The following is a 13,575-nucleotide window of genomic DNA, read 5'->3' on the forward strand; positions in this document are numbered from 1 at the left end:
TTTAAGAGGCACAGATCCCTAAAAGAAATCTTTCCATTTTAACAAGGTAAAAATCCTCCTCTGTATTGATTCTCCCAAGTGACATAGGGCTTGTAGGATTTAAGGAAAGGTAGGATCAGAATTTTGTCTTTGGGTGGCAATGCCTTGACAAGGCTCCAAATTGTAAATTTCATCCTATGTGACCCCTGCCCCAGTTTCTCAAAGAAGATAAGCAAGGACAGCGAATAGGTGCTATGACAGTTCAAGGTGAGGTTGCAACTACCTCCTCTCCTATTTCCACCTCCCCAACTAGTGTGGCTTCATTGCTGCTCTTCAGAGACACTAAGCAAGCTTCTGCCTCAAGCCTGTGCCCTTGATGCCCCCTCCCCAGAACACTCCCACTGAGCTCTCTGCACAGCTGGCTCCCGTTTCCTTCAAGGTGTTACCTGTCAGAAAGACTTCCCTGACCCCTTGCATAAACAGCACCCCACCTCCCAGCCTTCCTCACTGTCCTATTTTGCTTGCCCACCTTGCTTCACTGTTCCCCACAGTACTTCTCTAAATACTGACCCCTCTCTAAATTTCTTCCCTTGTTTGTTATCTGTCTCCCACATTAAAGGTAAACTCACTGAGGATAGGAATTTGTTTTCTTTATTGTTGTATCCCAGTGCTAGAGCAGCATAAGCACACAATGAGCACAAAATATACACTTGCAGATTGTATGAATGAATTACATATCCTATTAGATACAATAACTAATTTATATACATGCTATATATAAAAGTTGGCACACTAAAGCCCATGAGTCAAGTCTGGCCCATGACCTGTTTTGGTATAGCCCCCAAGCCAAAAATTACCCTTACATTTTTTAAAGGTTTCTTTTTTTTTTTTTGGAGACACAGAGTCTCGTTTTGTCACCCAGGCTGGAGTGCAGTGGTGCAATCTCAGCTCACTGCAACCTTCATCTCCCGCTTTCAAGTGATTCTCCTGCCTCAGCCTCCCAAGTAGCTGGGATTACAGGCATGTGCCACCACACCCAGCTAGTTTTTCTATTTTTAGTAGAGACGGGGTTTCACCATGTTGGCCAGACTGGTCTCGAACTCCTGACCTCAAGTGATCCGCCTGCCTTGGCCTCCCAAAGTGCTGGGATTACAGGCATGAGCCACCACACCCGGCCAAAAGGGTTCTTAAAAAATGAAAACACAACACATAGAAAAAGAATATGTGACAGAAAGCATATGACCCACAACATGAAATATTTATCATCTGGCCCTTTACAGAAGAATTTCGTGTGCCTCTGCTATATATGAATGTCTGTAAAGTAAAAAACTTTCCAAGATGTAAGGTATGGTCAGCTGCTATGGTTAACACATTGGAAAAACATGACTCACTGTATTTGGTCTTTGTAAGTACAGAACAATTCTCAGAACACTTATCCAGAACCATCCGTGGACCGAAGAGGTTAGGACAGCATTCCAGTTTGATACAGGTTTGCCGGCAGAATTCAGTCACCCGATCTGCTGTTTTCACTATCTCAACAGTAGCCCGATAACTCTTTCCTTTATATCTGCCATTGGAAGACATCAGATGCCAAATATATTGGGCTAATGATTACCCAGAGAAAAATCAAACATATTAATACACCTAAAAAATATTTTTGCTTCTTGGAATATTCTATGTCCTTTATAGTTCAAGGGCCCTGAAAACAACAAGGAAGTTCTGCATATTGAACTTAAATCAAATTAAATCTGGTAAGCTATGACAACTAAAAGCTGAGTTATTTAAATTTAGCAAAATTAAGCTCCTGCTTTCTGTTCCTAAGTTAAGGTTTTCAAATAGTAATTTCCCTAACTGCTCTAAAAAGAAAAGTGACTTTTCACTAAGTCTTTCTTTACCCTTGGCAGTGATCCTCAGACTGTTATCCAAGGACCAGCATGACCTGCCAATTGCCATCCATCCATGACAAGATCAGAAAGCAAGAGTACCTGTTTATAACCTTTCACAGTAATTTGAAAAAGTAATTTTATGTCTCTTACATCTAATAACAAAAATTGTTCTTGCATTTTTATGTCTTAAATTTCTTATTTCCTTTTTGTTTTTGAGATAGAGTCTCGCTCTGTCACCCAGGCTGGATGAAGTGCAGTGGCATGATCTCGGCTCACTGCAACCTCCGCCTCCCAGGTCAAGAGATTCTCCTGCCTCAGCCTCCCAAGTAGCTGGGATTACAGGCACACACCACGACACCTGGCTAATTTTTGTATTTTGAGTAGAGACAGGGTTTCACTATGTTGGCCAGGCTGGTCTTGAACTCCTGACCTCAGGTGATCCGCCCACCTCAGCCTCCCAGAGTGCTAGGATTACAGGCGTGAGCCACGGTGCCCGGTCTTAAATTTCGTATTTCTTATAATTCATTCTATCATATTTTATAAATGTATTGATCCATGAAAGAATGGAAATCTAAAAAAGAAAAACAAGCCTGGTCCTTCACCACAAATAGCTGAAAAAGCCCTGCCTAAGGAAACATAAGGCTTCCGATATTATCCACAGAACTGATTCTGTGAATTTTTTTTGTTGTTTTTTGTTTGAGACAGAATCTCCCTCTGTCACCCAGGCTACAGTGTAGTGGCATGATCTCAGCTCACTGCAACCTCCACCTCCTGGGTTCAAGCAATCCTCCTGCCTCAGCCTCCCAAGTAGCTGGGATTACAGGCGTGTGCACCATGCCTGGCTAATTTTTGTATTTTTAGTAGAGACGGGGTTTCATCATGTTGACCAGGCTGGTCTTGAACTCCTGACCTTGTGATCCGCCCGCCTCGGCCTCCCAAAGTGCTGGGATTACAGGTGTGAGCCACTGTGCCCCGCCGATTCTGTGACTTTTTAAAGACAAGTAAAAGTAAAGAGTAAAAACAAGTACTCCACTCACTTGGCTTTTAGGACTTCCCCACATCCGTGCCACACAGAGTCTTTGTCCAGCTGGAGCTCCCGAAGGACACGGCTGGGTTTGTAGGCTGCATTGATAAGTAAAGTGAGGACCTGAGCTCAGTTTTAAAGCAGAAACACAGATTGGGAAGGAGAAAAGCAGACCATTAGAACCTTGTCATCTCTTCCTTAAAATGTTAAGGTTATTTAGGAGGTTAATTCTAGTCATATGAATTAACAAATGTTAACAAAATAATAGTATCAGAGATATTACAGCCACCCAAAGATGCAGATAAGAGAGTAACCAGATCCTCTTCAACATTTTTTAAATGTTATGGTCAGGAAAAAAACAGGTACCATGATTTTCAAATTGCTCCAGAACATGCTTCCAAATGCTTTCCCAGCCACGGTACACACAGAAAATTATATTTGTTTGGACCACTGTGTAGACAGCTGAGCCTTCTTGTGGCTGGAGGAGTCTGGTCCAGACGCTCTGGCTTCCCCAGATCCTGACTTGCCACCCTGAGGACTGAAAGGTCCCTTATCTGTTACTTGCAGCATATCACACTGGCTGGGAAGAACAGAAAGCCCAGCAGATGTGTAGCTTTATCATGGCCGCTAGGTTAATGCCACATAGCCATGGCCTTTCAGTCATAGAGTAACCTCACAGTTCACTTTTGTATGGTTCTCTTCTGGTCTCTGACAGAAGACCTTTCTACCCTGACAGAGGTGAACCTGCTGTGTGAAGAGTTGTTTACGTGAATGTTTCCTAGGGAGGAGAAATAATTACATACCCTCTTCACTGTCCAAAACATGAGGAAAGTTAGTAACTTTTGATAAAACCTAGAACTGTCACATCTATGGCATGTGGCTCCCTGTAGAAATGACCATAGGAGAATGCTGTGAAATTTCCAAGTTATTTTGCTCTAGGCCAGAACCTTACCTCTCTAAGGACCAGAACACAGTTCCCAGGTCCTACACATTGAGGCAGCTCAGCAATTCTTCCTTTGTTAAGATATGGCCCTGAGAAGCAACGGTGGTTGAAGTATATCTTTGGACAGCAATATTTTCCATTAATCATAACTGGGAAATGAAGAAAAACAAATATTCAAAACAGTCATTCTCTACCCCACGTTTCCAAAGCTGAACTGCCAGGGAAGAAAAACGAAGCACATGTACCATTATATTAATATAAAGTTTGGAATTACTTATTTTGAAGCTTAACATGTTGTCTGAGAATGCTCTTAAGTAACTTACAGAGCTTATCACTCTGCTGAAATCAAAGAGGGTCCTGAATTAACATGCTGATTAGTTCCTAGGTTACTGCAAGATTGATAGAAGAACCCTATCTTCTATTAATAAAGAAAGTGGAGGGTGTATTTTAAGAACACATGAGGATTCTGGATGATCAGTGATTTCTTTTCCAGGTCTTCAAAAACCAACTTTCAATCATCTATTCTGGAATATTTATAGAAATTGTTGAATATTATTTAGAATTACAGTTTGTCTCCTAAAAACCACCAAACTAATATGTTGGCAGCCTTTGATGTTGTGAGAGCTCTCCCATCTCTGAGATTTCTCAGAGGGCTAAAAGTATGCTGTGACCACATCTCTAAGTTTTTTTTGTACTGTGGGGTATAACTGGGTCTGGAGACCCTTTTCTTCAACTATTTGTCTGTATCAATACTGTCCTTCAATTTAATGTTTTTAAAAAATCCCCTCATAGTGGTAGGCATGTCAGCTGTTGAATGTAAAAAATTCAAAGACACTAAAATACTGCTATAAAGCACAGAGAAGCTCTTCTAATAGATATGCCTGTTAATCCAATGTTAAGGAAAGATATGCACACACTGCCCATTGTTGATAGCATCCTGCAGTTCATAATGTTTTCTCTTTAATTAAGAATAGTCATGGCCAGGTGTCGTGGCTCATGCCCGTAATCCCAGCAATTTGGGAGGCCAAGAGGGGAGCACGTCGCTTGAGTCCAGTTTGAGACCAGCCTGGGCAACACAGTGAAGCCCCATCTCTACAAAAAAAAAAAAAACAAAAACAAAAAAATCAGCCACATGTGGTGGCATATGCCTGTAGTCCCAGCTACTCGGGAGGCTGATGTAGGAGGACAGCTTGAGCCCAGGAGGTGGAGGTTGCAGTGAGCTGATATCACTGCACTGCACTCCAGCCTGGATGACACAGCGAGACCCTGTCTCAAAACAAAACAAAACAAAAAAACGATGGTCTATCATAGTGGCCAGTATGCTGGTGCTCACATTTCCAGTTGAACCCTGCAACCCAAATGCCTCTCTTCAGAATTAAGGCACTCATACCCCTGCTGCTGGGTATGTTGGCAGCTTACAGTTCCCAGTTTTACGTCTATTCTGGAATCACCCTGAACTGGGTACTGCTCTCAGCAGGAGAGGGCCACCTTGCCCCTTGTGAGGTGGGGAGGGAGCAGTGGCTTACTTCCAATAACTGGTCAGTAAAGTGTGGCCACCACACCTGAATTAGGATCAACTCTGAGTGGTTAGATCAGCTTCAGGGCTCCCAGTGGAACTAGAAGAAACTTCTGTTGCAACTGCATCATGGTTCAACTTATCCCTCTGCCCAATCCTACTTCCTTTACTCCTTCTAAGGAGCTGTTCCCAAAAATACTCCCCAATGAAACTCCTGAATGCATATGTCAGAGTCTCAGACTCTGTTTCCCAGGGAACCTGACCTATGACAAAACCCAAACCAAAAGGCCTTGGCTGAGGTTGTGCAGAAGATATTAATGTCTTAAATTCTGTGGTTTCAGTAGGCATTCGAATGGCCAGGAAAGCATCAAAAGCAAGGAGTTACACAGTCCTAACCCTCTATGGACAAATGATGTAATGAAAAGGCAGTAGGTACAAGAGACGGAAGTATGGGTTTCTAATTTGTGAAAGACTTCAGTTTCATTTCTGGTCTTTCTACTCATAAGCTGTGTGATCTCTCTGAGCTTCGACTTCTCTTCTAGGCATTTACTAAATATCACCCAAATGCACAATCTGTGCTAGAATACACACAGCCAGGATGCTAAACATTACACAACAAGCACGTGGAAGTTAAGAATAGTTCAAGAGAGAACCCTGGACAAAAAGGCTTGAACCTCCAGCAAGGATTTTTCTCTCATTTATCAGGCATTGATTGCCTCTGGGGCAATTTCTTTTTCCATTGCTTTATTTTTTTCACATAAACTGTGAAATTTATATACAAAGTATGCATATCACAAAAAAGGGTTTTAAAAAGAATAAACTTCTACCTCTCAACCATCTAGCTTAAGAAAGAACACTGCCTGGAAAACTTCAGGTTCTTTAGCTAAAGTCAAGGATGGTAACGTCGGCATTCTGAGCCCTTGGCACACAACGGTTGATCAGTAAAGAATAGCTACAATTATTAGAAATGGACGGAACTATCAGCCCAGAGATGATTATTAAACTAAACACATCTTAGACAGTTATAACTCTAAAGTCACAATTAAGAGACCCCTCTATAAGTCACATACTATATATCAAATGTACTGTTTTAAGTTATTTTCAGATATAGTCCATTAAAAGAAACTAAGTCTTCTTTTCCGTAAGATGACACGTGCTTATACCTGACTCTGTGGCGTTCAGCTCCTGATTCCTCAGGCCCTCGTGGACAGTCCTCGAGGATGGTACTCTGGGCCAAGAAAACACAGTAAAATAGTGAGATAATTCTTAAGATCAGTAAAGTGTGAGGCTTAGTTTCCTTCAAATCTAAGAAGAAAGCAAATGTGGCATGTTGCAAAATCTGTAACAGAAGGTACTCCCTTGATGATACTTTTTTTTTTTTTTTTTTAATAAAAGAACAAGGCTGGATGCGGTGGCTCATGCGTAATCCCAGCACTTTGGGAGGCCGAGGGGGGCGGGTCACGAGGTCAGGAGATTGAGACCATCCTGGCTAACACTGTGAAACCCCGTCTCTACTAAAAATACAAAAAATTAGCCGGGCATGGTGGCAGGCACCTGTAGTCCCAGCTACTAAGGAGGCTGAGGGAGGAGAATGGCGTGAACCCGGGAGGCAGAGCTTGCAGTGAGCCGAGATCGTGCCACTGCACTCCAGCCTAGGTGACAAAGCAGGACTCCGTGTCAAAAAAACCAAACAACAACAACAACAACAACAAAAAGAACAATTGTTTTTAAAACTATATATAGGGCATAATGAGCCAATGGACAGTCTGTATATAGCACTGTGATACTACATGTTCAAACTTTCTCTTCATTCACTGGGCAAAAAAATTACAAAATTTCTTGTGAGATGCTTAAACCACAAATAAACTACTCATTTTTCAACAGTCAAAGAACAGAAACTTTATATAGGGTTCGTTTTCTTCATCCATCAGTTTTCAAATTAAAGACAAATTATGTTATTAAAAAAAAACAGAGGCTTATTCTGTATGTAGCAATCACTGAAAAAAGGCTAATTTATCTTTTTGAATGCATCCTAACTAAAGCTTTGGATCAGTTTTGGCAACTAAGTCAAGGAAAAATCCAAGGTCAGTCTTTTTTTCATTGTTACCTCACTTCTCTACTTGGGATAAATGTCTATGGCCTTTCTCTCCACTTCTGTTGTTAGTTTTATTACCCACATAGTTACAAAGGTTTAGGTAGTTATAGAATTTGCTATATACAGAATTGTTTCCTCCTACTCAAATTCATATGTTGAAGCCCTAGTGCTCAGTGTAACTGTATTTGAAGATAGGGCCTTGGGGAAGTAATTAAGATTAAATGAGGTCATAAGGGTAGGCTGTAATCCAATAGCATTGATAGCCTTACAGGAAGAGAGGGGTCGGGGGGTGCCGGGGAGAGAAAGATTTTTCCACCATGCAAGGACACAGCCAGAAGACAGCCATCTGCTAGCCAGGGAGAATGCCCTCACTAGGAAGCAAATCTACCAGCACTTTGATCTTGGATTTTCCAGCCTCCAGAATGTAAGAAAATAAATTTCTGTGGTTTAAAGCAGGGGTCCCCAACCCCAGGGCCACGGACCAGTACCTGTCTATGGCCTGTTAGGGATGGGGCTGCACAGCAGGCAAGGGAGCATTACGGCCTGAGCTCGGCCTCCTGTCACATCAGCAGCAGCATTAGATTCTCACAGGAGTGTGAACCCCATTGTGAACTGTGCATGTGAAGGATCTAGATTGCATGCCCCTTAGGGTAATCTAATGCCTGATGATCTGAGGTGGAACAGTTTCATCCCAAAACCATTCCCCACCCCAGTCTGTAGAAAAACTGTCTTCCACGAAACCGGTCCCTGGTACCAAAAACGTTGGGGACCGCTGGTTTAAAGCCACCGAGCCTGTGGTATTTTGTATGGCAGCCCCAGCAGATTAATAGAGAATTCAACACCCAATGTTTTAAAACACACATATACACACAGAAACATTTGTACTTTTAAGGTTTGAAGGCACTACTAATTAACTGTTTCTCAAAAGCTGTGTGTGCAGGTATGTTACAAACAAAGAATTTCTTGATGGGCACAAAGCCACTCCTTTGAATGTGTCTTTTCTTTTAGAGTTGTCTTCTACCCCAAGCTTTATTTTTTTCCACTGTGACAAATCATACCCTAATTTACAATTTTTGCTCTTCCTTAATGCATATCAGCATGAGTACTCTTATTTTCTTTCTTTTATTCAACTACCTTAAGGCTCTAAAAGCCAAAGAAAACTCAATTTAGACACCATCTTGAGAATGCATTTTACCCTTTTGTATATAATGCCATTTTAGAAAATGCATATACTGCAAAGAGAAGTATACAAATGATCAAATGTTGAATTAAAAAATTATGCTTCCATCTGAGAAAATGAGGAAATATACCCTCTGAAATAGTTATTTTTCTAGATATTCTAACTTGTAAACTGTTCATATTATTACATTACTTACTGTTTTTCTGGCTGAACCACTGCAATTTTCCTCTGTTTATGTACTGTAGGAAGAAAAAAATATATAAATGCCAAGAAAAATAAAAAGACAAACGAAAATTTATATGTGTATTAAGGTTACATTAGCATATTTAAAACCTGGTTCTGTGTGAGTGTGTGTGTATATGTGTGTGTGTGTATATATATATACACACACATATATATAGTACTATAAATTAATGCTTATGTCTGAATATCTAGACTGAGGCACATTTTCTTGGTAGGGGTCTTTATACAAAGAGCAAAAATAATATTTTCAAGGCTCCCTGGGTCAGTAAGTGTTGGGAAAGCTCAATGAATAAAGTTGGACCCTTACCTCAGATCAGTGGTCCCCAACCTTTTTGGCACCAGGGACTGGCTTCATGGAAGACAATTTTTCCATGGACCAGGGGGTGGGGGGTCATTTCAGGATGAAACTGTTCTACCTCAGATCATCAGGCATTAGATCGTGCAACCTAGATCCCTCACGAGACAGTTCACAATAAGATTCTTGCTCCTATGAGAATCTAATGCCGCCCCAATCTGACAGGAGGTGGAGCTCAGGCACTAATGCTCACTCGCCCGCCACTCACCTTCTGCTGTGTGGTCCCAGGGGTTGGGGACCCCTGCCTCATATCATATATAAAACTTAACCCAAAGGGGATCAGAGATCTAAACATAAATGTAAGGGTTAAAACTATAAAACTCTTAGAGAAAGTTTTATAGGAGAAAACTATAAAACTTATTCTTAATAGTCAAAAAATGGAAACAATTCAAATGTCCATCAACTGTTAAATAGATAAACAAAATGTGTCAGATTTATAGCATGGAATATTATTCAGCTATATAAAGGAATAAAGAACGGACACACACTACAACATGGATGAACTCTGAGAGCAGTACGCTAAATGAAAGAAGCCAGTCACACAAGACCATGATCCCATTTATGTGAAATGTCTAGAACAGGCAAACCTATGGAGACAGAAAGTAGATACGTGGATGCTGGGGTGGGGGTTGATTGCTAATGAGTACACGGTTTCTTTCTGAAATGATGAAAATGTTCTCAATCTGACTATGGTGATAGTTGGTACGTCAATTTTAACACCATAAAGCTGTTTAAAAAGGGGGAAACTGGGTTGCCACTTTCGAGGTTAGGTTGCAGAAAGACTCTGGCTTCCATCTTCTTCAACCTCTCTTGCTCTCTTGCTTCCTCACTCTGACAGAAGCCAGTTGTCATGTTGTGAGCTGCCTTACGGAGAGGCCCACATGGCAACGAACTAAAGGAAGCCTCCAGCCAACACCCAGCAAGGAGCTCAGGCCCTCAGTCCAAGAGCCCACAAGAAGACACACTCTTGCTGCTATGGTCTGAATGTTTGTACTCTCCAAAATTCACATTGAAACTTATCCACCAATGTGCTGGTATGAGAAGATGGGGCCTTTGGAAGGTGATCAGGTCACAAGGGCAGAACCTTCATGATGCAGATTAGTACTCTTATAAAAGAGATCCACAGAGCTAGTAGTCCCTTCTACCATGTGAGGACACAACGAGAAGGTGCCAACTATGGACCAGGAAATGCACCCTCACCAGACCCTGAATCTGCCAATGCCTGGATCTTGGGCTTCCCAGTCTCCAGAACTGTGAGAGATAAATTTCTGTTATTTATAAACTTCCCAGTGTATGGTATTTTGTTACAGCAGCTAGAATGCACTAAGACACTTGCCAATAATCATTTGTGTAAAGCTGGGAGCAGATCCTCCCCACGTTGAGCCTTGAGATGACTGGAGCCCTGGCTGACACTTTGAGCGCAGCCTGTGAGAGACTCAGATCCAGACGACCCACCTAAGTTGCACCCAAATTCCTGACCCACAGAAACTGTAAGGTATTAAATATTTGTTACAATAAATAATTTCCTATGCAGGAACAGATAACCAGAATGTCATTTTTTTTCTCTGAAATGTCCAGATTAGTTTTAATTGGCAGCAGCCACACAGAAGATTATTTAACAATCAATCCTCTAACCCAGAAATAGACAGATACCTCGTGCTCGGCGAGGAGTGCTGAGGGGGTGGCCGTTGGTTTCACACCAGCCCAAAGGAAATATATCCATGGATTCCACACTCACAATACATTCAGGTATAGGCTTCTTAGAACCTGTTTAGATTTAAACAAACAAACAAACGAACAAACCTTTTTTTAGACCATTAAATTACCTTCTTCATAAACTATTTTCTAGATAATGTTCTACTCTTATAATAATGCAGACAGAAGTCATACATTTTCATGTATGATAAATATTATGAAAAAAAACTGTCCTCCATGTAAAACTGTATCAGGACCAAAATGGGTAGAGAATATACAGGGTGACACTTAAGCTAGGGAACAGCAAATAAGAAACTGGAATTACCACTGGTATCATTCAGATGGTTAATAAATATCACAGTCATTTCAGACAAATGGAAACCAAATGGCAAAGGTGACAATTTTACTCAATGAGAACATCAGTTCTGGTACTTCAGGAATAAGCCAGAAAAGAAGAACAGTGGATTCAAATCAGGAAGTGATTTGGCAAGCTGCTGAACAAGGATTGCATAAAAGTCTACATTCGATATTATCCTTGACATCCGCATTAAATGCCAATTCTACAAATCAGAAACAGTAGGTACCTTCTCAAAGTCTGACTATTTGGCAGCAGGATAAAAAAGCTGCTCAGAGCATATATGGTAACCGTAGCACTGAGTACTCACGCAGTGCCTTGCATCCACAAACCTGTCCAATTATTGAATATTACTTTTAGCACAGTTTACCATTTCTACTCTATATACTTTCTGGTTCTATTGGGCTGCAGCACCCAAAATATTATCTCTTCAATAAGCTAGGTGTTAATGTCCATGCTCATATAACTTGGTCACATCAAAATATATGCTATTTGACTTATGTTTTCCCCTTCCAGAAAATAGGGGACTCTGTAGTAAAGAATTTTTATTCATATTCATTTCCTAAAATTTGGAATTTGAAAGCCAAGGACAGGAAAATAAATATTTCGCTTAGAGTCTTGCATTACAAAAGTCTCTGAACAAGATCCCTATTTAACTAATCCATTAAGTTTAACAGGCAACATTACAGGAGTAAACAGGAAGCTCAAAGGAGAGTGGCCACAGGAAGGCTTCTAGAGTGCTGGCACTCACCCTCCAGCTGGAGCCACAGGTAGGAGCCTCTCACTGCAGTGATGGTAGCAACACACACTTCTTCAGGGAGAATGGGGTTCACCGCCTCGAGCTTCATGTTCTCCTTAAATTCATGTTCAGAAATTAACTAGAAAATGAATGAATCAAATCCATTTACTGGATTAACACAGTATTAACTCACGTGCTCAGCTAGAAAACCTTTTTCAAGTAGTACTTAATCCCTAGGTTTAAAGATAACATTTATTTTGCATTGTTTTGCTTTTTAATGAAGCAAAAGGAAAATGTCTGCCTTTCCTGGTGTTATAGGAAGTATACAGGAAGTACACTCTTTGATGTCAGATATTCCTGCATTATTGCTACCTGTATGACCTTGCTCAAGCTGTATAACCTCTTTTTGCCTCAGTTTCTTCACCTGTCAGATGAGGTTGAGAACTCCCATCTGGCTGTGCTATTACAAGGTATCAATGAAATAAAGTCTCTAAGGCTCTGTGTCCTGAACCAAGTGGCTATCAACACTGTTGACTCACTTCCCCTCATATAAAGCACCCTATCATACCACAAACTGCCTGGTTCATACTTGTATGTGTATCATAAGAGGCAGTTAGGATGAAGAATGTTTATCAACAGTGGGAAAGGGTCATTTAAAACAGAAAAATATCCAGCATCCATGTCAAAATGGACAACTGAACATCTGCATTTGAGTGTTCTCTCTTCTGACATCTAACTTAAAAACTAAAGTTGTTTTTGGTTTGCTTCTGTTTTGAAGACAAAAACTTAACATCTATCTTAAGATGGATATAACAGGAAAGGAAACAACATTTTATAAGCTAAAATTTAGAACAGGGTCTGGAAACTAAGTTAAAGGTGACTCTAAGCTGGCAGTAAAGAAAGCTAAGAACTGGAAGAACTGCCAGGTACTAGGCAACTGGAGGTAGAGGAGACAGTCAAAACAAGGAGGATTTGTTGAAAACATTTAAGAAACATTTAGGCTATGCCATTGGCTCCTCGACTCCATGCATTAGGGAAACCATTCCTTCCTCTCCCCTACAGAAGGTGAGATTTATCCTCTGGACATGGTAAAAGAGAAGATGCCTAGGTAAGAGGACACAAGGAACTGCTGAGGGCATGTATGTCATGACCAAAACAGCGGTTAGCCTACGGACTGCTGAGAGGCCCAGCCCTCCGCCTCTACCCACCAGGCAGGGGACTAGAAGATACTTCTTATGGTGATATGATAAGCCCAGGAAGAAACACATAATGATATGGATTCAGGTTTCCCCAGCAAATGGCCAATCAGATTCCACCCTATAGGAAAGTTCAAGGTTGACAAGCTCCATCTACCTGCTCAGAGCTTTCAATCAGCTCTTCCTTTTAGTCACCCATTCTTAAATATAGCAACAACCAAGAATTACCAGACACCTAAGATGATGAAAGTTAGAGACCAAAACAGACAAGCAACTTGGAAAAAGCAGTGATTATGCAAGAAGAAAACTTCCCAAAAGGTGTGTGGGGGGGGGGGGGGGGGGGGGTGGATTAATTAACAGCCTCTGAGA

At 41.1% G+C, this 13,575-nt stretch overlaps 1 protein-coding gene across 6 annotated transcripts in view; it reads right to left on the minus strand.

Moving 5' to 3' along the window:
• SFMBT1 (Scm like with four mbt domains 1) overlaps positions 1-13,575 on the minus strand; it is a 147,456-nt gene that overhangs the window by 6,086 nt on the left and 127,795 nt on the right. For all 6 annotated transcript variants that reach the window (XM_055382663.2, XM_063703851.1, XM_031009406.3 and 3 more), the window contains 7 exons: positions 12,023-12,149; positions 10,875-10,988; positions 8,820-8,862; positions 6,512-6,576; positions 3,842-3,981; positions 2,903-3,012; positions 1,371-1,546 (listed from right to left, as the gene is read on the minus strand). In XM_055382663.2, coding sequence (XP_055238638.1) covers positions 1,371-1,546; positions 2,903-3,012; positions 3,842-3,981; positions 6,512-6,576; positions 8,820-8,862; positions 10,875-10,988; positions 12,023-12,149 — 775 coding nt within the window. The remainder of the gene's footprint in view (positions 1-1,370; positions 1,547-2,902; positions 3,013-3,841; positions 3,982-6,511; positions 6,577-8,819; positions 8,863-10,874; positions 10,989-12,022; positions 12,150-13,575) is intronic.

The sequence above is a fragment of the Gorilla gorilla genome, chromosome 2 (assembly GCF_029281585.2).
Source record: "Gorilla gorilla gorilla isolate KB3781 chromosome 2, NHGRI_mGorGor1-v2.1_pri, whole genome shotgun sequence".
NCBI classification, from domain to species: domain Eukaryota; kingdom Metazoa; phylum Chordata; class Mammalia; order Primates; family Hominidae; genus Gorilla; species Gorilla gorilla.